We start from the raw sequence: 22,636 nt of genomic DNA, 5'->3' as shown, positions 1-22,636 counted from the left end.
AGGGTGATACTGTGCTTGCAATGAAGACTCGCCTGGTAAAGAAGGCTGTGCTCGTGACAAAAAGCGCATAGAGCTCTTCGGGCAATGAAGTATAAGAAGGCGCTCGATGAGAGGGGTTGGCTTGTTGCAGGCAACTTGCTAGTGATAGCTTGAGCCCTAGATCCTTTTCTTGCACATCGTCCTGCTCTAAAGTTGTTCTACATCCTTCGATAATGGACACAGCCACCGGATGTATGGGCACTCAACATGCCGGAAACGTGACGTGCAAGAGCCATGTCAGGCATATAGCTGCGCCTAAAGTCATTTGGGGAATCCAATTAATTTTCGCTACTCCCCGCGCTCCTTCTTTTGTCCCTTGAGACTTATATCGGACAGCATATAGGACAGCATCAGCCAGTAGTGACCTGGAGACTCTGAATTCATGCAAAATGATATACAAACCTATTATAAGGCTGTGATTCACGAGAGTTTGTATGCGAATTGGAAACTTCACTATGTTTGATTGGAGCCATGAGTGGCTTTTGACCATAAATCCTAGCCATTGGAAAACAATATGTAGCCATTGCTGTCAATCATCATCTGATCAGCGAGAGCGAAGATGTACGTATATCCTTCGTGCGTGGTGAATGGCTCCAGTCGGAACAAGCAGGGAACGGCCGGACCCGAGATCCTACCCGACCCGATCTCGGGCCCATGGAATATCTTGAACCTGACCTGGTTCGAACTACATTACACCTCACAGAGCCTAGTTAATACATGAAACAAATCGATCAGCACAGTCTTGCTTCGCAACAGTCAGAGTTTTAGTGCAAACCCAACCTCAGAAATTTGCTGCGCAGTTCAAGCCGCGCTCTTCATAGATTGGCGCATCAGATCACGTTACAAAGTCCGATCTAGACAGCCCTCCTAGGGTGAGGGACTCGATTGAACTCTTCGGTTTACAGTTTATCTCCTCGGAATGAGTGTGGGAAGCAGCTCAGTTTCCCAACAAGACGGGTCATCGACCTCGAGCGTTGCCAACACACGCCAGCCAGGCCCATCGGGTGGCGACTCGACCTCCAGCGTCGTCAATGCCTCTCTGCAAGGCCCAGATGCACATACTGTCTCGGAATTAGCTCCTGATCAAGAGTCCGCTTTAAAGTCATCAGCACCAGAGAAGGCAACTCAATTTACCGCCCCATCAACTCTCCTCACATCCCTGTGGTCCCCCATCAGCTCGCTTCTGCAACGACCCGCAGCGGACGCACAGCAAGACCCAGAAACAGCATCTTCCGAGCAACAAAATGGGCGGGAAACACCTTCCACTCCGATTTCATCACTCAGTCAACCCCCGGAGCCCTACTATGCCCCCGTGGAAGTCCCCAGCTTCAAAGCGCTCCAGAAAAAACGGCTCTCCGGGACCCGCACCAAACAGCTTCTCCGCGCTGCGTCTCGCGCGCACGATGATCCCCCACCGCCGCCAGAACTGGGTTCTTGCTGTGGGAGCTCGTGCGATCCGTGCGTAAACGATCTCTGGAAGGAGGAGAGAGGAGTTTGGCGGGAGCGATGGGGAGATCGGAGGATCGAGAAGGACTCTGCGGGGGGACGGGGAGGAAGGAATTGGAGTGGTAAGAGTGTTGCGAAAATGCCCTGTGAATAATCTTCGTTTTGTCATATATACCGCATTGTTTGAAAGGGTGTTGGTTAGATATCCGAGTTTCTTTTCTGGAAGGGGAAACTCATAGATCATTTAGAGAATTGCATTTGATATTTCCACACATGATAGTCTCTCTTGGGAGGAAGAAAAAGGCAGTACGGCCTTTACCTCGCCTGGCCGGGAGCTTATCCCGAAATACGGCTCTTTAGAATTGGAGGAAATAGAACAAAAGGAGTAGGCTTCTTATCAAGACGCTATAACGAAAAATTATCTCACGCGAAACTGTACAAAATGCATCGTCATCGTCGTCATGGTCTAAGTTAACAGTCCCAAAAAATTCACAAAGGGGCAGATCTATGCCAAATCATTTACAGGAAAGCACACCAAACCCCCCAGACTAGAGAAACCACAGACACGCTGCCCCAGACTCCCAGCCGTGCACCAACATTCAAATAATACGCCGCACCGGGGTAGCTACATGTGACATCGCCACTCGAGGAGCGATATCCATAACTTGAGTTCAGATACTTCCCCGTTGGGCAGCCGAATCCTAGGTTAGACGGACATGTCTTGACGAGCGTGTGGCAGATATCCTGGCAAGGCAGGATCTCCTTGTACGGACCAGGCTTGATTTCTGCGTCAATCAGCGCGTTACGGCTCTTGTTCGTGGCCGCCGATGTCCGGTAGATGCTATCTGCAGGCAACGAACTGCCGTTGATAAAGTCCTGCCCGGCATTGCGCACCATTAAGTATGACGCATTGTTGGTAAAGTCAGCGCATCGCGGGATGCTGACGCTGCACAGCCATTGCTTGTACGCGGAGGCACAATCGTCACAGGTAACGGAGAGCGAATACATTGCTTCCTGGTCAGCTGAACACTGGACCTGCTGTAACGAGTATGTGAAGTTTTTGTAGTATTTCGACGCATAGTTGTCGTACATGGTGCTGAGCTCCTTAAGAGACTTGTTCGGGTTCGATGGCACGGCATAGGCAACTTCTGAGCAAAAATCGAGGTCATAGAGCACAGCACAATTGTCATCTAGGGAGATATAGTCAATTTTCCTGACCGTCCAGATTGTCCCATTTTACAATCGCAGATGTCAGACTTACCGGTCTTGGTGGTAAAGTTCATCGCCTTCCATACCTGCCCACCACCGCCAACAATGCCGTTTCCCCAGCTTGTTGAATTGCCTCGCATTGCGAGAATACCATCGTACGTGGAACTTCGATTGAGCCCCTGGATATAGAATTGCTCTTTTGGTTTACTGCCGAGTCCACGTGATGTCATTCCCACAGTGGTTGAATTGCTGATCCGTCCCAGCGAAGCTAGCCTGTTCAGCGCACAGAAAGAACGCTGCAGGCCATCCAGAGCTGTGCTATTGACGTTGTGAGCGAACATCATGTAGGGCGGTTTTATGCTCATCCATTCTTTATAGTTGGTCGAGTTTGCATCGGACTGCGTCAGATTATCGGTCACAAGGAGTGCCGCGGAATTATCCGCATCAACAAAGTACAGGAACGCATCGTCGTCATTGACGCTGTGGAAGGGGGCGTCGATAGATGCTGCAATTTCATAACTGTAAGACCCAGTATAGGTCGTCGAATTAGGTGCTACCAAGGCGATAAATATATCACCACTAGCATTGATGCTGGCATTCGCAAAGCCTCCGCTCGCCTCGATCATTGTTTGTTCCGAGTCATCTTTCCCTGGCCCGGGGTTCTCAAGCCCGGAGGTCGAGTAATAGATCTCAAGCTGGGGAAATGAGCCCGGCGCTGTCGATGAATTGGATTGCGGCTTGCTGCACGTCGTCATCGACAGATAAACGGTCGTATCGCGCTTCACTAACTCTCCCTCTCGTTTCCTTAGCTCTTGTCGCAAATTGGAGGAGTCGTACTCTAGACCACGAGAGCTCAGGTGTGCAGGCAACCCAGATACGGATCCCGTAGACTTGTTCCCGTTTACCACCTCCTTTGTGACGAAGAAATATAGTATTTGCCCAATCTCAATCGTACCGTTCTGGTACTGGTTGTTTCCTAGCGACGTACCATCACTAGGGTAGTCCCTCCGGACGAGGTCCAGCTCGGCGGAGTCCCCCTCCTCTCCTGTTGTATCCCGAAGCTCTAGTCCATTGAATGAGTCCAGTGCGACAGGGAATCCCGCTCCATCACTAATGATCGGCCCGCCGATCAGGCTGCTCTCTGACCCTTGAGTGAACGATCGGGTGCCCGTAGCATGACTACCGGATGCGCTCCCAAGGACAAGGAATAGAAGAGATACGGTGGGAAAAACCTGTGCAGTCAGGAAGCACTGCAGGGTTACGTATTGTAGGCGCATGAGAAGCGGAATTGTGGCGTTTGCGGGACGACAGGCAGGCTTAGGGGAGTTGTTTTTCGAGAGTGGAAGTCGAGGGGCGGAGTTGGGGGCAGGGTCAAGGACACGCGGTGGTTGGACACACCAGCTGCAGACCTCTTCCTGAAGAGCGCAATTCGGTCGGCTGCATGTAGTCGGCCGCGAATGTTGGAGGGAGACAAGGCGGTGCTATCACGGAAATTCAATCTTATCGGCCGTTGATGCCTTGTGGCCTCGACAGGGCAGGCAGAAAAAGTTCGGGACATAATTGACTACGCTCTAGAAATACACTGATAGTTGATCTTTGGGCCTAATAATTCGAGAAATAAATGGATTTTCTTAAGTATATGAACATACTCCAATATCTATGGAGACTGTAGATACGACACGAAGTAGATCCCAGAAAATGGACGGACATAGACAACGCTCACAGAGCCTGTCACCGACTCAAAAAGCACGCATATCGACACTCAGGGAAAGGCACAATAAATGACAAGAAAGTTGAGCAAAAAACAGTGGAGAAAACTACCAGCAGTAGACAGAAGGTCTATACCAGCTTCTGCCACCGAGCAAGACCTATGCTGACAACGACAATCGCTCCCATCACACCCAAGATACCGAAGAACCACCCAAGTCCTCCGGTATTCTTTCCGGGAACTTCGACGTTCATGCCGAACAAACCGCAGATCAGGTTCATCGGGACCAGAATAGTTGCAATCAAAGTGACCTTGCTGAGGACCTTATTGACATGGTTGCCCAAAACAAGGTTGGTGACATTCAGCTGGGCCAAATAGTTGGTGTGTGACCGGCTGAGCATCTTCTCAAAATGTGCCAGATTGGACATCATGGTCACGACGTGATCCTGAATATCACCTAGGTACAGACCAATGTCACCACGCGGAGTCACTGAATACTGCTCGTTGCAACGCTTAGAGAAACCACGGATGACATCTGCCTTACCGCCCAGAAGGCGCATCAAGCTCATGACTTTCTTGCGCAGCCCACCAATGCGTGGAAGAAATGACTCAAAATCGTCAACCCGAGCAATGAAAACGTGGTCCTCAATGGCCTCGGACTCGGCCTCAACGTCACGAATAACGGGACCAAAGCTATCAACAATGTCGTCACTATGAACAAGGCATCGCGGTTAGTACGATTACAACAGCACATGAATATTGAGGGGGAAATGCGGAGAATGTCGTCCAAAACTTACATCATAGCATAACAAATCCAGTCACTGCTAAGAGAAACATAGTCACGCAACTTTCCAATGCGCTTGCGAACATTCGACGAGTGAGGGTTCTCTTCGAAAGAGAAGGTGAGAACTCCATCACGGAAGACCACCATATAGAAGTTGACCGGTTCCAGAAACTCCTCACTAGTCTTGTCCATCTGATAGAACGTGCGAAAGCAGACAAAGTAGTATTGTTTGAAAAGCTCGACCTTCTCGCGGGCTTCCTGCGTCAGAATATCTTCCGTGGTCAAAGGGTGGATATTGAAAGCCCGAGAGATGGCACCCAGTTCTTCCTCGGTGGGGTTGACCACATCCAACCACCATACACCTCCCTCCGGGCCCAGCTCAAAGAGGTCCCGGAAAGTTTCGCCTGGGAGCACCAAATCTCCCAATTCAGTAGCGTGGACGGTGCTCTGGGACTCAGATGAGAAAAATCCAAAACGAGTTGGCCGATTGATGTTCGGAAGGGTCTCCACCAGCTTCTTTTCATCAATCACCTTAGGCTTTTCGGGTTCATCGCTGACGTCAAAGGTATCTGACGAATCAGCAGAATCGGCCTTCTTGAACTCGTCCACGTTCGGGACCTTCGAATTAGGTCGAAGGTCATGAAATATCCGAGGGGCTTGACTGCGGGAGCTCAGGCTATGTCGGCGGTGGTGGCTCACAATTGACGTCGTTCTTTCGTTCAAAGCGACGAACTCCTCCAGCTCCTCATAGTCAATGACAGGGATGCGGCCTGGTTCCTCATAGGCAGGCACACAAGCTTCCTCAGGCACCTCACAGGCGATCGAGCCCGCCGTGGGCCGGGCGGCATCGGTATTGGTGAAGGTCGGACGCCGGGCCTGCGGGGCGGTACCTGAGATGGTGCGCTGCAGCTGCAGAATGGTTTCCAGGTCCGGCGCTTTCTGGCTTTCCAATGTGTTGGCTCGTTCGCGGCGTCGGGGGTCGGCGAAGGCATCCACCGAGTTCGGCGGCGAGGAGGACCGAGCGGACACTGATGAGGCTCGAGAGATAGTGCCCATGTTGGCGATATTGACAAGCTCCGGCTGGTTGCAGCTGATGCGCTGCGGAGTGTGGAAATTGGCCGTCGGGTCGACAGAAAAGCGCCGGCCCATGACCGCCACATCCTTGTCAGACCGGTCATCATCCACCACCGCCTGCTCAAAATCTCGGAAGATGGTGGTCGCATCGTGCAAGGCATCGTGCGCCTGCAGCAGATCGGGGCGCTCGGGCGTCATTGATCCTCTCAGCCGTGGCTGAGCGGCCATGGTCTGCCTCGATTCGTCCATGGGGGCCTCGATACGGGGAGCATCCATGTGATAGCGGTGGTCATCCAGCTCGGGGACCGGAGTGCTGTACCGGGTCAGGCACAGCTCCTTTTCTGTGCGAGGAGACTCGGACATGATGGCTGCTTTATTTTTCTTTTTCTTTCGGGTTCCTGGCAGGAAGGAGGAGGAGAGGCGAGGGGGAGCGGAATCGGGTTGATCGAGCTGAGATTTAGTACGCCAGGTTGGCTATGATGTCCCTCGTCAAGGGATCGATTGAGCAGATAATTCGGTTTGACCGGTAGGCTCCGGGTTGGGTGATTCAAATATTAGGGAAAAAAATGCTTTTCGGCAGCACGAACAGCCACAGACACAAGCCGGGTGGGTGTAAATGTTCTTTCAAGAGGACCTGGTTATGGGTGCTGGACCTCCATCCATAAGCCAGACCCTTCACGAGGGTCTGGCGTTCCCGACAAGATGTCTGGCTGCTAGTTCAATAGAGGGGAGTAAGACCAGTTAGGGGGGTCGAGTGTCGCCCCCGCAGAAGACCCTGAACTTGGGGCCTGCGAGAGGGTGGAGGAGAGAGGAGAGAGTGTAGCGAAGTCCCGCCAACTTGAATGAATCGGAAGAAGAGGAGCGCGATTGCTCCAGGGCTGCGAACGTCACGCGGCGTGGGCGAAAGCCAAGTCTTGAATGGCCGTTCAGCTATCAAGAGGTGCTCTCGCAGAATCTTCACCGGGGGTGAGAGTTCAGTATAGGCGCGGGCCTCGGGGAGGTTCTATATGGGGGAGCGTGTTACAGACAGAGTCTGACTCCCACTGGAATAGAATATAGAAGGGTGTTGGACAAAGGTTTGAGGGTCGACGACCACAGTGTTGGGAGGATGAAGGAGAGAGAAAAGTGGCGGGTGGTGAAACGAGGTGGCGAGGATGCGGGCTAAAACGAAAAAAAGCGCGGTTGCGGGTGCCGCTAACGCAGAGCCAATCACTTCCTAATCACGTTTCGCGCGGGCAACGAGCGTCACCCAACTACTCGGAGTACAGAGTACTAGATGGGTATTAATAGTAGACCATCCCCTCAAATGTATGTGTATGTAAATATCTATCTAGGTATTATGCGAAAATTTTTAACAAAAAAATTGGCATTAATATAGCAACAGCAATCGGTTGAGTGAAACTGCGCCAGGGGAAGGACAAGAAGGTCTAGTCCAGTCTCTAGAAATCTTCCTATATCCCGTCCGCCCCCTCCCTTCTTATAGTATTGCTTGCCATATTAACACCTACACCCTATTTTAACAATCTAAAGCCTTCTCAAGAAAAGAAAAATGTTCACCGGTATTGATTTTCCAATGCACCCCAAAAGTCCTGCAGCTCGTCATATAGAGTTGTGTGAAAAATTTTCCTTGGCGGGTCAGGCTGCAGACGGCGCCCCCGGGCCACGCAGAGTTTGCCCTCTTTCGTGCATAGTTTCATGGCCCAGCAGAGTCCCGATCACATTCACGGAGTGGGCCGTCTGGCAGCACGAGGCTTGAGGCATTTATTGCCGATTTTGACATCGGCACATCCTGGTTGCCGTAGGGGTTGCGACTCAACTAGCCCGTCTTCTATTAACCAACGATTTCCATACTGCGCGGTAGCATCGGGCCCATAGCGGGTTAGGAGTGTTGACCGGAGTCTGTGGGAGTATAGCCGGGATGCCCAAACCGCGTTCTCACCCCATCCCCTGTGGGCCGAGCGAGTCAATGATATTGACATGGAGATGAGGGGTATCGCTGGTCCTCGTCAATATTGTCTTTCTCGTCCGCTCGGCTGCTTGTCTGAAGGGAGCTCGTCCCCTCACTGGACTTTCCCCTTCTCCGCAAGCCGACCGCGGCAATTGTTGGACCAGTCAGAGTGGGACTGGGATCCTTCAATGCCTCGAATCGAGGGTTGAGAGAGACCGATGGGAGAGATCCGAGAGCTCTGAGGTCAAATTGCTGCTTGGAAGATCTGTCACCGGAGACCCCCGCCGGAAAGAGAGATCATCTTCAGTAGGAGTAGGCCGATCCAATCGTCAGACTTGACACTCAAGACCACACCTCACCACACCTCACCACACCTCACGCGACATCAGCGGGGCCCCCTCGGTGGCGGGTATCGACTAGTCTCCATTCAAGTCCGTATGTCTCGGGGCCTTATCGAGCCAGAGTCGCCATAGTCTAATACGTCGGAGTCGAATCAGTGGTCGCGAGTTGATCAGCTCCACCTCCCCCGACGTCGGACCCCTCGGTGAATTTTGGCGGTGCGCCAAGACCCCAAGCCCGCATCGAGTCATCGAAACTCGCCCAAGTAGATACACGACAAACCCAACCTCCAAAAACTCCCCCACGACGGTGGCCCGCCCCCTCAGGATTGACGAGGCCAATTCCACCATGGATTCGTTCGTGATCAAAACCCCTTGCTCCTCAGCCAACATCGGCCCCGGCTTCGATGTGATCGGCCTGGCATTATCCCTCCACCTTGACCTCCATGTCACCGTCGACCGCTCCAAGACCACCTCCGAACTTCCCTTGAACTGTGCCATCACCTATGAGGACCAAAGCAAATCCACTGAGCAGATCAGTCTCGACCCCGAGGTCAATCTCATCACCCGCGTCGCCCTGTATGTCTTGCGCTGCCATAACCAGCGCGCTTTCCCCGTCGAGACCAAGGTGCACATCATCAACCCGATTCCCTTGGGTCGGGGTTTGGGATCCTCGGGCACAGCTGTCGTCGCTGGTGTCATGCTGGGTAATGAAGTGGGCAAGCTGGGCCTAAGCAAAGACCGCCTGCTCGACTACTGCTTGATGATTGGTGGGTGATACGTCTGTCCCATTATTTGTGTTTTCTCTTATTTCCTTCGTCTCACTCTTCCCTGACACATGCGCGAGCATATGCATCTGCACCTCCGCTTGGAGGAGCCCCATTGGATCCCTTGCGTTACAATGATGATCAAACAAAAGACCCCCACGCCAAATGGTATGCATGGACTAACGTGGTCTTGACTCCTTGACAGAGCGACACCCGGACAACGTGGCTGCATCCCTCTTCGGAGGCTTTGTCGGTACTTACCTGAACGAGCTGAAGCCGGAGGACGTGGCGCGCAAAGAAATCCCTCTGAGTGAAGTCCTCCCGGCGCCAGCTGGAGGCATCGATACCGGCATTAAGCCTCCAGAGCCCCCTCTGGGCATTGGTCATTATCGCAAGTTTGACTGGGCGCCGGAGATAAAGGCTATTGCCATCATCCCAGACTTCGTAGTGCCGACGGCCAATGCTCGTAACGTCCTCCCAGATACATATTCTCGAGCTGACGTGGTAAGTCGAGGACATTAAACTCGGGAACATCACCGTGTTCTGACCCCCTTCCCCTCTCTTTACCATCCAAAATTGACATGTATACTTATTCGTGTTTTTCTTGCCAGGTTTTCAATCTTCAGCGTGCTGCGTTGTTGCCTGCGGCCCTGGGCAGTTCCCCGCCGGACCCTGATATGATTTTCCTGGCCATGCAGGACAAGGTGCATCAGCCATACCGCAAGACGCTGATTCCCGGTCTGACCGAGATCCTCCAATCTATGACTCCGGCCACACAACCTGGCCTACTGGGTATATGTCTCTCTGGCGCTGGGCCAACCATCCTGGCCCTGGCGACCGATCGCTTCACTGAGATTGCAGACCGCATCATCGCACGGTTCGCTACCAACAACATCACCTGCCAATGGAAACTGCTCGAGCCTGCCCAGGGTGGTGCTACCGTCATCCGGGATTAATACCGGGAAGTGGCTCCCACCCTGTTCACCCCATTGGATGAGATCCGTGGACAGGGTCATCCTCCTGTCAATCCATCCAAATTTACGTCCAGCGAATATCTAGGACTTTTTCGGAATGCGCGCAAGACATAAGCGCATCATCGCCAGGCAGGGCAAATCTTGAAGGAGACCTTCCGAAATTGGGAAGATACATGTTTGTCCCAAGGTGATCCTTGGAACTGGGAACGACTGGCCCTTCTCCACGTCATAATTTTCTCTTCTTTGGACGATGTGCCGGGATGCAAGATCTTCGGGTTTTTCTCACCGCTGCTTCGTGCAGTCCTGCATTGCAGGGATGCAGGTGGCTTGAAACATGGGAGAAAAACAATCAATTTTTGTTTGTCTTTTGAATCAAAAGGTAACTCTTAGAATTGGCTAGACGAGGTGTCTGGGTTTGGTGCCAATTGTATGAGCAGCGGGCCCTCATGATAATTCAAGGGCGCTGCTGTATGAGCAGCTCTAGCTATAGAGATAGATGTAAATGAATTATGAGCAATACATTACCATTTTTCTGTGCATAGATTGTCTTTCTCTTGGCAAGGCTGTAATTCTTGGAGTGCCCTCCTCAATATAAGTGATATCATAATATAAGAATTTCCAAGATGCTGCCTGTTGGACGCGTTGGATGACCAGGATTGCAAGTCCATCTGGCAATCGCCCGGGCGGAGGCGGTGGGCAGATGACAACATTGCGATAAGCGTGGCCGCTCCCAAGCTCGTCCCCAGAAACCCCGACCTGCGACTCGATCTCACAGTCCCACTCTCCTCGCCGGCCATTCACCATGGACGAACTACTTGCACCTCTGCAGGACGTCTTCGAAGGTCAGATCGTAGGTTGCCCTTACTTTGCTTTCCCGAGTGCACACGTCTGGTTTCCTTGCTAACATTTCCGGACCTGAAGGACTTCCATGGCCAGCGCCTAGCGGAGCTCCTTAGCACCGTGCTTTTAATTATTTCCGGAGTAAGTCTGATATCATATCGGCACCATTCGCAACCCTTATTTTGTGTCCCCCTTGTACTGATCCAAATATCCTGCAGGCTGTCAGCTTCGTTGTTGGATACATCTACAAAGATATCCACCTCACACTATGGATCGGGCTGGGCGGAACCCTCTTCACTGCCTTTGTTGTTGTTCCACCATGGCCTATCTATAACCAGAATCCAGAGAAATGGCAGGGTGCGACCGGTGGAAAAGCCGGTGGGCCACGAGTGGTGGTGGACGGCGTGAAGGTGGCATGAAGAGGAAATGGGACAAATACTGAGCAGACATCTGAGCATACATCTATGGGGAACAATAACACAAGGTGTTATTTTGATTTTTGGGCATTGCTAAAACAAAAAAGACGGAGATCTATCGGGCCTCCGATAAAATCATATCATGGCAAATGGGTTACCGGAACGCCAAACTATTTCCAAGCTATGTCCCCGAGGAAGTCGTAGCCATCGAGCATGTATAGTGCAGCAGTCGCCAGACCCGGTGCATCGTTCTCGTGTAGGTTCTTTCTCTCGTAGATGATTTGGCGCCCAGCGCTTTACCGTCCATACTTCTGGAATTCCCAGTCCCGGTTATCAAGCGGGCAGACCTGGCGGGTCTTCAGCCAGCGCGAGATACAGTGGAAGTGAAATGCATGCTGTACCGCCGATTAGACTCCAAGCTTTCTCCAAATGATAGATTGTTGGCTATGTCTTTCTTGGTAGACTCACATTACAGATACCCCAGGCGACAGTGCACTCCTCTGTGGTTGATGATCCTTGGTTCGCTTGACATTCGATACCTTTCCCCTGGCATATTAGTATGCAACCACAGACGAGGCGTACGTAGGATGGGGCCAGAAACATACACAGATCCATAATATGGTTACGGCAGATGGCACAGTTGTCGACAACGATATCCCAGGCCCAGAGGGCAACGGCATTCCACTATATTCGAGTCTCAGCGTCACTGCTTCACAATCAGCTCCCAAGGTTCGTGGCAGTACCTTCTTCACTTCGAACTTTTTTTGCCATCTGTAGCGCCGTCCGACCCCTTGGCAACTGTCTTGCCTTTGGACGAAGCAGCAGATGCTTCTTTCATTTCGACATCTGCCATAGTTGTGGTGTTCTGGGGGTGATCGGTAGTATTTCGGTGCTGCGGGAGGTGGGAGGCGCGAGAGCGGTGGAGGGATCGGAGTGTCGGAGAAGGGTTGGAGAAGAGCAGGGATCACGATGAGGACCTCAGGGGGTAAGATATTGATAGCTCAACGATTCAAACCTTGGGAGGCAAGAGAGAGGATCTGGGCACAAGGTTGACGGAGCCTCAAAAGACGGAGCTTGGGGACCCCCACTCGTTGCCTGATCAGTGAGGTGTTGTTGTGTTTGTCCGCTTCGAGCTGTTGGTGGCGGAGGTCTTAGTCATGCCCCGCCCAACTTGCCCTTCCGTCACTTGCCTATGACTCTCTCCTTCAACCACACCACCTTTATCTCTTTATCCCCTCTCCCTAGACATGTCTCTTCGCGACTTCTTTGCGACTCTCTCTTCGACTCTCTAGAAAGGCGTTCTCGATTTGTGTTCTCGTCTTTCCTTTCTGAATCCCGCTACAAACCCCGTTCTTTGCTCTCATTCTCCGCCGTTGCGAATATCTAATATTGTCGACAGCTGCTGAGCAGTGACTGGACCAGCGATCTTCTCTGACTTACCCTTGCCTCTTATTTCTCTCGGCGCTATCTCCTCTCATTTTTTTTTCTTTTTTCATTCCTCATTGTTTCTCCAAAGGCTGCCTATTTTTTAAGCCAAACCATCGTCGCCATGTCGACTCAATCTCCTCATCCACCCACCCCCAAGGGCTCGCGCAGTCTCAATATCAGCAACGGCAATAGCAACTCTCGACGGCCTCCAAAGAAGCCCACTACGCCGCATGTACCCAAATCGGCCATGCTGAGCACTCCGCCGTCGTCGCCGCCGCGCAACATGAGTCCGGCCGGGGTTACGACCGACTCATCGGCCAATATTCATTCAAAGAAGAAGCCGCCGCGATCAGGCAAGAAGCCTAGAAATACAAATGGCGCTTCACCAGCACCCAATAATGGACACCGGCATACCAACTCCCATCCTAGTACCACTCCGCAAGCCAAGGATGCGGCGTATGCGGGCCCAACGTTTCACGCTTCGCCTGCACCCTCAGCTCTGCCGATGCCAAGCTTCTTCTCCAAGTCGGTCCCGGAATCCGACCTCGCGCCCACTCTTGAGACGGATAGTGACGTCGCGGAGGGGGAGGCCGATCTAGAAATTACCCCGTCGAAACCGAGAGCCTCTCGCCCCCTGCCTGCGGATAATGAGGCGCAACCTTCGCCGCTAGATTTTCTCTTCCAGGCCGCCAAACAGGCTCGAACTTCAAATCCTATGAGCAGCCCAGAAGCAACCAGCCGGGTTCGCTCGCCGCAAACTGATTCCAAAATCTTCCCACCCCACCCCACCAACACCCCGGGTGGGATGTTTGCGTTTGAGATGGACTCCCCCGATTCTGCACGCGCTTCGCCTGTTGGGCCTTCATTTGCTCCATCATACCAGGATCGCATGAACGCACTTCGCTCCTCCAGCTCCCCGTCGCAGTCTCCCAGTTTACCACCAGATGCTACTGAAGACCAGCGACGCTTCAAGACTGAGCAGCTAAAGCATCTGTTGCTCAATCCCCGTCCTCAGAAACCCCCGTCGTCGGTGTCTTCGCCCCCGGAGCAGAACGGGAACTACGGTGTTGCTCGGACGGGCCTCGATGCAAACCTTCCTCACTATGCGACTCCTATGCGGACTTCCTCGGGTCCTCCGATCACCCACTTACAAGGCTACTCTGCGGGCCAGCAACAGCCGATGCCCAACAACGCTGGTCGTCCCCCATTTCCTTACTCTCATGCTAACGGCATCCAACAATTTCGCAATACGAACTCGCCTCTGAGGCGCGAAGTTCCAGGAACCAATGGCTATTATAGTGGCTATCCCTCTGGGCATTCGTCTCCTTCTCCTTATGGAAATAATTCTTACACTGCTCCATCTCCAGCTCGCTTGCCTCAGGCAGGCATTGTCTCACCCCAGCCTCAATATACGCAGGCAGCATTTGCCATGCCTCCCAATTCTCCATCCCCTTCGAAGTCTATGGAGACCAAGAAGATGGAGGATGATCTGCGGCGAATCTTGAAGCTGGATGCGGCGGCCCCCTCCCCGGCTCCCGGCATTGCACCTAATGGAATGCAGAGTTCATTTGCTGCTTAATTTGTTTTGCTCTTTTCTTTATGGCTGGGCATATTTTCAGGATGATGATCTGCGCATGATATCTTTTGTCCCCCATCGCGCTCTTTACTCCCCTTCCCTTTCTGTCAGCTCTATCATTCACCCCTCATGTCCTTTCTTTTATTTCTTGCTATGCCTTTTTTCTTTTTCTTGTGTCTCATTTTCCATGTCCTTCATGCATCGGTTCATTGGTACGGGAGTCGTCATACCTGGACTGGTCCACGGTTTGAGGCGCATCTTCCTCGGCGGTACACGTTTTGGTCTTTACCCCACTGTTTTCTCTCTCCATGACGACGGTGCTTTGTCTTGGTGGGTGTTTCATGTGATACACGGATTTTTCGTTTCCAGTTCTCAATCTCGGTACATTGATGTCTGTGGCCGGTCGGCTGCTTTCGTTCTGCATCGTTCGGAGTCGGGATCTGTCACAAGCAAAGCCAAGTACTTTGCGTTGCCTGGTTACTTTTTTTTCAGGACGGTCCATGTCTATCCGGTGATGACTGTGATTGTATTCGCTTGCTTCTGTCTCTACGGAGACTTGCCGTTCTTTGCTGCGCTCTCCGCTTTGTTCCCGTCTTCCTGTCCTTTCTCGTTCCTTTCTCGTGTACATGGTGCCCTTGTTGGCTGTCGCCCCTTCTGGGGCTTTGACGCCAGCATGGCGCTTTTCTGCTGTGTATCCCCCCCCCCTGCCTTTAGGTTTCTCCCTTTGGCCTTGTTGTTATTTTATTTGCGTTCTCCATTTCGGTGTGAATCTCATGCCATCCACTCGTTTGCAAGTTTCTTTGCTTCGTAAACTCGGCAACGGTGCGGTTGCAGAGCATCAACGTAGTTTTTGCCTCTTAGATCTGGTAGGTATTAAGCCTGCTTCTATTGTTTCCCGTCTCTGGGACCTCGGATCGAGTTCAAAAGGGCAGAATCTGTCTTAAGGATGATCGGCCATTCTTCCGGGTTAGATTGCTGGGATGATGATGAAGAAGAGGAAGATACTATCTAATGTATCGCACCGTTCGTTCACGCTTATTTCCCCGGTTACCGTGGCCAATAAGACCCAGAAATCAATCGCATCACTAGGCCAATTAAAGTGGAAAGGTCGGTATGGTACGGAGTAGAAGGCGAGGATGGGTCAGAACCTACTCCGTACTCTGTGTATTATTCTAGAATCCAGCTAGTGCTGGAGTCAGTTAGCGGTACGGCCGTTCATTTCATCTAAGCTTAATTAGGCCCCGAATGGGAGCCAGGTTGGTTCGGGACGCTGATCCTAATAAGAGAATGGGCCAGAACAGCGGGTTTTCCTTGATCAGGGTCCAAGCCAAGAGGAACTTAGCTCCTTTGGATTCGCTAAGAGTATCTAAGTCCGTTGATAACCAGTCATCTGGGTATATCTTCATTATCAATAATTTAGGGGAATCAGTGTGCTTATCCCAACCCGAACCCGAGCCGATCGATAGGAATAACCGGGAATTGTCTACATAACAGGTTCGAGTGGGTTACGCGGGCTGGAGCCGTTGCGTCGCCCCCCTGAATATGTAATCTGGACCAAACGCCACTGAGTTCCGCGTCCGGCTCGAGGGGGTCTCCACTCAGATTCGTCTAGGCCAACTGCTAATTTTACACCTCCTCCCGTCGACGCAGAGTCGCTCGTGGCACCCGCTGGATGGAGAACGGACGTACTCCGGGGCTCTGGTTGGCTCTAATCTGTTTCCCCGGTACCTGTGGCTTTTGAGTGGTTCTGGAGCCCTAAGGAAATCGCCTTCCGTTACCCGACCGGCGGATACCTTCAGGGGAGATGTCTGGAAATCCATGGAAATACAAGACGCGCACTAAGGGGCTCCTTGTCAACGATGGCTATGCTGGTCTCATAGGTACCCCCATGATGGGTTTCGAGAGCCTGGTGGCTCAGTGAAGGCGTGAGGGCTAGTATTGGCTCTATCGATCCTGGGGATGGGTGTGTTAATGCCCGTCGATCTTGTCTCGGTCTTGATGAAGCTTAATTCGGGGACGAGTCGGGACGCCACGACTGAAAAGTGGCTGAAGCCCAGGGGGCACCAGTGAACCAGAATGATTGCCATTGTTGGTTTCCATACGGTGAATGGTGGACGACTCCGCGAGTCACAGCGTCAGGGGAGGGGGGAGCTTCAGAATCCCGACTGGGTTCTCTCATCCCCTTTTGAGGATATTTGTCGTCGTCAGTGGTAAAGTTGAGGATGCCCGCTGTGGAGGTCGTCGAGGTCGTAAGCATGTTGAAGGTTGAACCAGTAGGTCAGCACCTTAGGCAGACCTGAATGCATGTCAGCCACCCCATTGTGTACGGCTTTCTAGAATGAGAGGCCCAAGACGAATTTGAAATAGAATCATAGAGTCGGAGGGTGAATTTGAGGGTCGGAGTGGTCAAGGGCTCGGCATGCTGCGCACGTCGACGGCGGCGACATCATGATCTGCATGCCTGAAGGGCGCACACCTGGATGCGGCCAGGGAGGCAAATTCAGCGAAGCATAAGGGCAGCAGCCTGTGGAGGTTTCGCTCTCCACGCTGGCTGTATTCCATTGCAAGTTGCAAGCCTGTTACCAACCAAATACCGGGCGGATCCTGCAAAAACCCCGGGGAAACCATCTTTTTTTTCTCGTGCCTGCCTTACCTAACACGCCGCGACCACGCCCAGTGGCACTGGAACGTTCAAACCGCCGACTCTCCTCGTCCAGTGATCCTCCTTTGACCTCCTTGGACCTCCTTGGACCATCCGACTCTCTTCCCTCTCGGACTTCTGTCTTGGACACCCCAACTTCCATTCACTATCTTCCCTCTCCTTTCTCAACTGGTCCTGGTCTCTTCCCGGTCGATTCTCACGGAGACTCGGTCGCCAATGACCGCCCTCTTGGACTCCTGACAAAACCGACCCTCTCTTGCCCCCCCTCCCACTCTTAACACCATGGCGAACGCGTAAGGTCCCCCTCTGATCATCTCATCTTTCACGACTGTTTCCTTTTTTTCCCTCTCCCTCAAGCTGGGCCTTCTCGCTGACATGGTGACCCCCTCGTTACGTGCAGATTCGGTTCAGCATGGCGCTCCTTCTGGCATACCATGACCTCCTATGACCGTCATGCCTCCCACGACTCTCCCTACCGCACCGGCCGACATGTTCCCCTCAGCCAAAGCCGTCATGAACCTCTCACCTCCATTGCGACCAGCGCAATCGAGTCCCGTCCCGATCTCTCGAGCCCCTACGATGATGACCCTACCAAGGGCTTGGCGAGTTCCCAAGCCACTGAGCTGAATGGCTCACCCACCGATATGGGCTCGCCCACTCGTCCCTACTCGCCGGGCATGCGGTCGCTGGCGTCCCAAAAACGCGGATCCAACGAGCAGACCGAGGGGATGGCCGAAATTCAGATGCAAAGTTTCCATGACGGCGCGCCGCCCCCGCCGCCAGTCGCCCACTCCTGGCGCAAGATTGAGCGGTGGTTGGAACACAATTATGAGGAGCTATTGGACAATCTCGGCGAAGGCTGCACCCAGAATGATATTAATGAATTGGAACACGAGTTGGATTGCAGTCTGCCCTTGGAAGTGCGGGAGTCATTGATGATCCACGATGGCCAGGAGCGCGGGGGTCTTCCCACTGGCATTCTGTTCAGCTCCATGCTACTCGATTGCGAAGAGATCGTGCAGGAGCGGAAGAACTGGAAGACGGTCAATGAAGAGTTCCTCAGTGCGTCCATGATGCACAACCCTGCCCCCGTGTCCAGCTCTGCCGCCAGTTCGTCCTCCGCCGCCGGGTCCCAGCAACAAGGCTCGCCGGTGTGGCGGAATGAGCTGCTCGAACGCCAGGACTCCCAGCCTCCGGGCGCCGTGCAAAAGGCGTATGCTCACCCCGCCTGGATTCCGCTTGCCAGAGATTGGGGGGGCAACCACCTCGCAATTGATCTGGCTCCTGGTCCGGCTGGGAAATGGGGCCAGGTGATCATTTTTGGCCGCGACTACGATTGTAAATATGTCGTTGCGCGCTCTTGGGCGGCATTCATGGCCATCTTCGCAGATGATCTGTGCAGCGGCAAGGTCATCGTCGATGAAGAAACCAATGAGCTGAAGTTGAAGGAGTTTAAGTCCCAGAATGTCGAGCCGCCATACCTGGAAATTCTGCGGTGGCGGACCGACCAGAAGTATGGCCGTCGCCCGCCGCGTCGACGTGGCCCTAATGGATTGGGAGCGAATGCATCGGGCAAATCCAGCACCCGGGACTCGCCATACGGTAGCCCAACTCGGGCTGAGGAGCGTGGCCGCTCGCCCCATCGCTTCTCTAAAGGATCTAACCAGAGCCCTAAGACTCCCTTCGGTGTGTCAAGCCCTCTGGCGCGCGTAACGGAAGAAACCTCGAGCCCCGTTGGTACGGCCGGGCCTACCATTTCGGAGGATCCGAGAGAGCAAAGTAAGGAAGAGGTCACAGAAGACCTGATGGAGGTGGCAACCCCGCAGATCTCTAACAAGGAAAACGAAGGCTTTCCCAACAAGCCTATCGATGGGAAGCCTTCCGAGGCTGACAAGGCTGACAAGACTGATGAAGTCGCCGGATCCTCGAACGTCTTGGACTCAGAAGTGCTCGGAGAGATGAAGAACGTGGCCATTTAACGAGACCGATAGGGAGTTTTTTTTTCTGTCTCCTTCCACTTTCAAAGCCCCTGGTCTATCTGTTCCTGCTTCTTTCTTTTCTTTGTCATCTCAAGAGCAAATCAGGCGTTGATGAAACGACCCGTCGGATCTCGATGACACCGCTCTGCTTCCGTGTATAGAATTTCTTCCCCTTGTTCTCTCCGGTCCTATGGCTTCGTGGCATTTTGTTGTAACTCTAGGGAGCTCCTATTTTTTTCCTCTTTTTCTTTTTTTTTTTCTCTTTCTCTTTCTTATTTCTTGTCTGTCTTCTTTCTTGGACTCTTCGCCGTCACAATGGCTTTGTGCTCACGGTCTTCCTCATTGATTTTTGCCTGTAATTCTATGATGATGCAGTATTAGTGCCTTTTGATTCCGTGTCTGGCTCCAATTGATTTCCCCAATTCCATCATGTCTGGTGTCATCCCATTCATTTTCGTATGTGCAGGGTTGTTCCCGATTATATCTTGGTTATGGAAGGATTTCTTCTCCTTGAGCCCTCTGGAATTATACCGATAGAAAAAAGAACAAAATTCCCCCAATCAAAAGGGAAAAAAAAGTCAAGAAAAGACCAGGATCCCATCATTTGTTCTCGTCTCAATCCCAATCATCGTCGTCGTCATCATTCCGCGAAGTGCCACTGCGAATCGTCTTCCCCTGCCGTAATCCTCCTCTCCTCCGACTGGCTCCATCGTCGCTATCACTCCCCTCCTCAACTTCCACATCTTCATTGTCCTCGCTGGAGAACTTCGCCTGCAACAGCACGCCCTTGAACAGCAACCGCTTCTCCAATGTCTGAACACTGAACCCCTCCGTGCCATCGAAGCCGCGCTCCCCGAGCCCTTCGAATCCAACCACCCGCTCCACGCCCACTCCATCCTTAAACCCAATCACGCACGGCAGCACCCGAATGCCCAGTTTCTCAACCAGAAACGGTGTGTTGCGCACATCCACGCGCGCAAAGCGCACCTCGTGATGCCGCCCCGCCAGCTCCTCCAGCCGGGCATCCATCACCCCGCACCGCGCAAAGTCCGCGTGTGCAAAGTGCACAACGCACCGGGTCGTCGATGTCGTGAAGTCTAGCACGGCCTGGTCATGGCCCAGTGTTGGGAAACTGCTGTTGTGGACCAGCGAGGCGCCTGCGCCGGCTGGGTGGCTGCTGTTGTTGGCGGTGCGGTTGGTCTTGGACGAGGCGAACTCGGCGTTGAGTTGCTGGATGCGCTGGTCTCTGTAGCTGGCATCGTCTTCGTTTTCAAGGGCAGCAAAGAGGGCTTCGTCGTCGGAGTCGTGGGCGTCTGCCGGAGGCATTTTTTTGGTGTCGGGTTATGCCCGATGATAAGGGGCGGGGTTTGTACTTTTTTCGGAGCCGGAGCTATTTCCTGGGGGTGTGGACTTGCGTAGAGGGTGGCCTTAGTTAATTGGAGAAATCATCGGGATTGAGGTATTGTGAGAGGTAGTACAGGTCGAAGCCAGGAAGATAAGTAGTGGAGGAGAAGATCGCGGTCAAGCTCCACCGCACGTGTGGTGTAGTCACAGTTTACTACGGACACAGACAAGACATTGTCTACGTGATTCGATCCTAGCAAGTCACGACTGTAAGAGACCGCTCAACCGCTGGATTCAAGGGAATTGGATCATTTTCTATCGTACATCCTTCCTTTGCTCCTGGAACTAGGTTAATTTCCAGCCCAACGGGGCAAATCCTCGTTCTAATTAGTTATAATTAGTTCACGAATGAGGGCCAACCGCCCTGCTGACTCATCCACCCCCTGTGCCCCTGCTGACCTAAGCCGCGCCGCTTCCGGCCAAAAGTTCTGTTCTCAAGGGTGTTTTCTCCCTCGCGCGTCGTGTACGCTCCGGTGTTTCAACTTTGTCGACCTCGAGGTTCAGCCGTCCTTCGTTCTTGTTCTTTTTGGCTTCGATTCTTTACTTCTGTTGCCTTCTTCTTTTCAAGTTCCTCCCCTCCGCTCCCCTCTCTTTCCTCCCACCATCTCCCCTCGGGGTGACTCCGCCACCATGGTTGAAGACAAGAAGACCGACGACTACACCGTCGAGATGGATAAACTCGATCAGGGCAACAAGGAGTTCGAGGCTGCACCGCCTCCTCTGTCCCGGACCACTAGCGCTCCCCCGAGCGCCCTCGCCAATAATCCAGCCCTCCCGGTTCTGGCTTACTGCGGCTCCTCCATCATGATGACTGTCATGAACAAGTATGTCCTGTCGGGATTGGACTTTAACTTGAACTTTTTGCTGCTCATGGTGCAAGTATGTGGAATCCAATAGTATTACTTCATCCTAGATCGGCTTTACTAATGTTCTTTAGTCGCTGGTCTGTATTGCTGCCATTCAAACATGCAAGTCCATGGGCCTCATCACCTACCGTGACTTCAGCGCCGATGAGGCAAGAAAGTGTAAGGCCATCCTCTTTCCCGAGTGCGATTCCCATCAATAAACTCAGCCTCTAACGCATCATCTTCCTCGCCATAGGGTTCCCTATCACCCTTCTGCTGATCGGCATGATCTACACTGGCTCCAAGGCTCTTCAGTTCCTCTCGATCCCTGTCTATACCATCTTCAAGAACCTGACGATCATTCTGATCGCTTACGGAGAAGTTCTCTGGTTCGGTGGCTCCGTCACTGGCATGACCCTGTTCTCATTCGGCCTGATGGTTCTCAGCTCTCTCATTGCCGCCTGGGCTGATATCAAGCACGCCGTGGAGAGCAGTGGGGACACCTCAGTCCAAGTCTCGACCTTGAACGCTGGTTACGTTTGGATGCTGATCAACTGCATCTGTACCTCCTCGTATGTCCTAGGCATGCGTAAGCGCATCAAGCTGACCAACTTCAAGGACTTTGACAGTATGTGCAACCCCCTTTTCCCTCTGCTGTCTAATCAGATCGTATCTAATGCCATTTTTTCTAGCCATGTTCTACAACAACCTGCTGTCCATTCCCGTCCTGATTGTCTTCACTCTTCTGGTTGAGGACTGGTCCTCCGCTAACCTGGCTCGCAACTTCCCGGAGGCTAACCGCAACGGCATCTATCTCGCCATGATTCTCTCCGGCCTGTCGTCTGTCTTCATCTCGTACACCTCCGCCTGGTGTGTGCGTGTGACTTCGTCTACTACCTACTCGATGGTCGGCGCTCTGAACAAGCTGCCCATTGCCGTGTCTGGTCTGATCTTCTTCGACGCCCCCGTCACCTTCCCCTCCGTCTCTGCAATCGCTGTTGGCTTCGTCAGTGGTATCGTGTATGCCGTTGCCAAGATCAAGCAGAACGCCAAGCCCAAGACCGGCGTCCTGCCCACTTCGAACCCGCTTGTCAGTGCTAGCAGCCAAAGCATGCGCGACTCACTGCGCTCTTGAGAAACAAAAAAGGCAACCAAAAGGTTGTCAGGTTTAAGAGTTGGAAAAAGAGATGAAATGACCC

The 22,636-nt window shown here is 52.8% G+C and overlaps 10 protein-coding genes across 10 annotated transcripts; 6 read left to right on the top strand and 4 right to left on the bottom strand.

Moving 5' to 3' along the window:
- Nucleotides 1–958: 958 nt before the first annotated feature.
- N7462_002792 (uncharacterized protein) lies at nucleotides 959–1,639 on the top strand (the record flags this gene model as incomplete). Its single annotated transcript, XM_057074518.1, has 1 exon — nucleotides 959–1,639. One exon carries the CDS (start codon nucleotides 959–961, stop codon nucleotides 1,637–1,639), a length of 681 nt encoding a protein of 226 aa, XP_056938159.1.
- Nucleotides 1,640–2,004: 365 nt separating this feature from the next.
- On the bottom strand, nucleotides 2,005–6,623 carry N7462_002791 (magnesium transporter CorA family protein; the record flags this gene model as incomplete). The annotated part of the gene is made up of 4 exons (XM_057074517.1): nucleotides 2,005–2,675; nucleotides 2,747–4,175; nucleotides 4,540–5,113; nucleotides 5,200–6,623. 4 exons carry the CDS (start codon nucleotides 6,621–6,623, stop codon nucleotides 2,005–2,007), a joined length of 4,098 nt encoding a protein of 1,365 aa, XP_056938158.1.
- A 2,272-nt stretch (nucleotides 6,624–8,895) lies between these two features.
- Nucleotides 8,896–10,269, top strand: N7462_002790 (homoserine kinase; the record flags this gene model as incomplete). The annotated part of the gene is made up of 3 exons (XM_057074516.1): nucleotides 8,896–9,316; nucleotides 9,519–9,817; nucleotides 9,925–10,269. 3 exons carry the CDS (start codon nucleotides 8,896–8,898, stop codon nucleotides 10,267–10,269), a joined length of 1,065 nt encoding a protein of 354 aa, XP_056938157.1.
- An 820-nt stretch (nucleotides 10,270–11,089) lies between these two features.
- Nucleotides 11,090–11,546, top strand: N7462_002789 (signal peptidase complex subunit 1; the record flags this gene model as incomplete). Its single annotated transcript, XM_057074515.1, has 3 exons — nucleotides 11,090–11,137; nucleotides 11,209–11,268; nucleotides 11,346–11,546. The coding sequence occupies 3 exons, from the start codon at nucleotides 11,090–11,092 to the stop codon at nucleotides 11,544–11,546; spliced, it is 309 nt and encodes a 102-aa protein (XP_056938156.1).
- Nucleotides 11,547–11,839: 293 nt separating this feature from the next.
- On the bottom strand, nucleotides 11,840–12,396 carry N7462_002788 (SCF ubiquitin ligase complex subunit HRT1; the record flags this gene model as incomplete). Its single annotated transcript, XM_057074514.1, has 4 exons — nucleotides 11,840–11,938; nucleotides 12,012–12,089; nucleotides 12,149–12,249; nucleotides 12,303–12,396. The coding sequence occupies 4 exons, from the start codon at nucleotides 12,394–12,396 to the stop codon at nucleotides 11,840–11,842; spliced, it is 372 nt and encodes a 123-aa protein (XP_056938155.1).
- Nucleotides 12,397–13,092: 696 nt separating this feature from the next.
- On the top strand, nucleotides 13,093–14,550 carry N7462_002787 (uncharacterized protein; the record flags this gene model as incomplete). The annotated part of the gene is made up of 1 exon (XM_057074513.1): nucleotides 13,093–14,550. One exon carries the CDS (start codon nucleotides 13,093–13,095, stop codon nucleotides 14,548–14,550), a length of 1,458 nt encoding a protein of 485 aa, XP_056938154.1.
- A 2,002-nt stretch (nucleotides 14,551–16,552) lies between these two features.
- On the bottom strand, nucleotides 16,553–16,804 carry N7462_002786 (uncharacterized protein; the record flags this gene model as incomplete). The annotated part of the gene is made up of 1 exon (XM_057074512.1): nucleotides 16,553–16,804. The coding sequence occupies one exon, from the start codon at nucleotides 16,802–16,804 to the stop codon at nucleotides 16,553–16,555; it is 252 nt and encodes an 83-aa protein (XP_056938153.1).
- A 687-nt stretch (nucleotides 16,805–17,491) lies between these two features.
- Nucleotides 17,492–19,188, top strand: N7462_002785 (SMI1/KNR4 family protein; the record flags this gene model as incomplete). Its single annotated transcript, XM_057074511.1, has 2 exons — nucleotides 17,492–17,502; nucleotides 17,610–19,188. The coding sequence occupies 2 exons, from the start codon at nucleotides 17,492–17,494 to the stop codon at nucleotides 19,186–19,188; spliced, it is 1,590 nt and encodes a 529-aa protein (XP_056938152.1).
- Nucleotides 19,189–19,803: 615 nt separating this feature from the next.
- On the bottom strand, nucleotides 19,804–20,514 carry N7462_002784 (thioredoxin domain-containing protein; the record flags this gene model as incomplete). Its single annotated transcript, XM_057074510.1, has 1 exon — nucleotides 19,804–20,514. The coding sequence occupies one exon, from the start codon at nucleotides 20,512–20,514 to the stop codon at nucleotides 19,804–19,806; it is 711 nt and encodes a 236-aa protein (XP_056938151.1).
- Nucleotides 20,515–21,222: 708 nt separating this feature from the next.
- gmtA (GDP-mannose transporter) lies at nucleotides 21,223–22,572 on the top strand (the record flags this gene model as incomplete). The annotated part of the gene is made up of 4 exons (XM_057074509.1): nucleotides 21,223–21,471; nucleotides 21,530–21,617; nucleotides 21,694–22,065; nucleotides 22,130–22,572. 4 exons carry the CDS (start codon nucleotides 21,223–21,225, stop codon nucleotides 22,570–22,572), a joined length of 1,152 nt encoding a protein of 383 aa, XP_056938150.1.
- Between the last annotated feature and the right edge of the window lie 64 nt (nucleotides 22,573–22,636).

The sequence above is a fragment of the Penicillium macrosclerotiorum genome (genome assembly GCF_028827735.1).
Source record: "Penicillium macrosclerotiorum strain IBT 26536 chromosome Unknown utg000002l_segment0_segment0, whole genome shotgun sequence".
Lineage (NCBI taxonomy): Eukaryota > Fungi > Ascomycota > Eurotiomycetes > Eurotiales > Aspergillaceae > Penicillium > Penicillium macrosclerotiorum.
The sequence above is the reverse complement of the archived record's forward strand: the minus strand, read 5'-3'. Positions and strand labels throughout refer to the sequence as shown.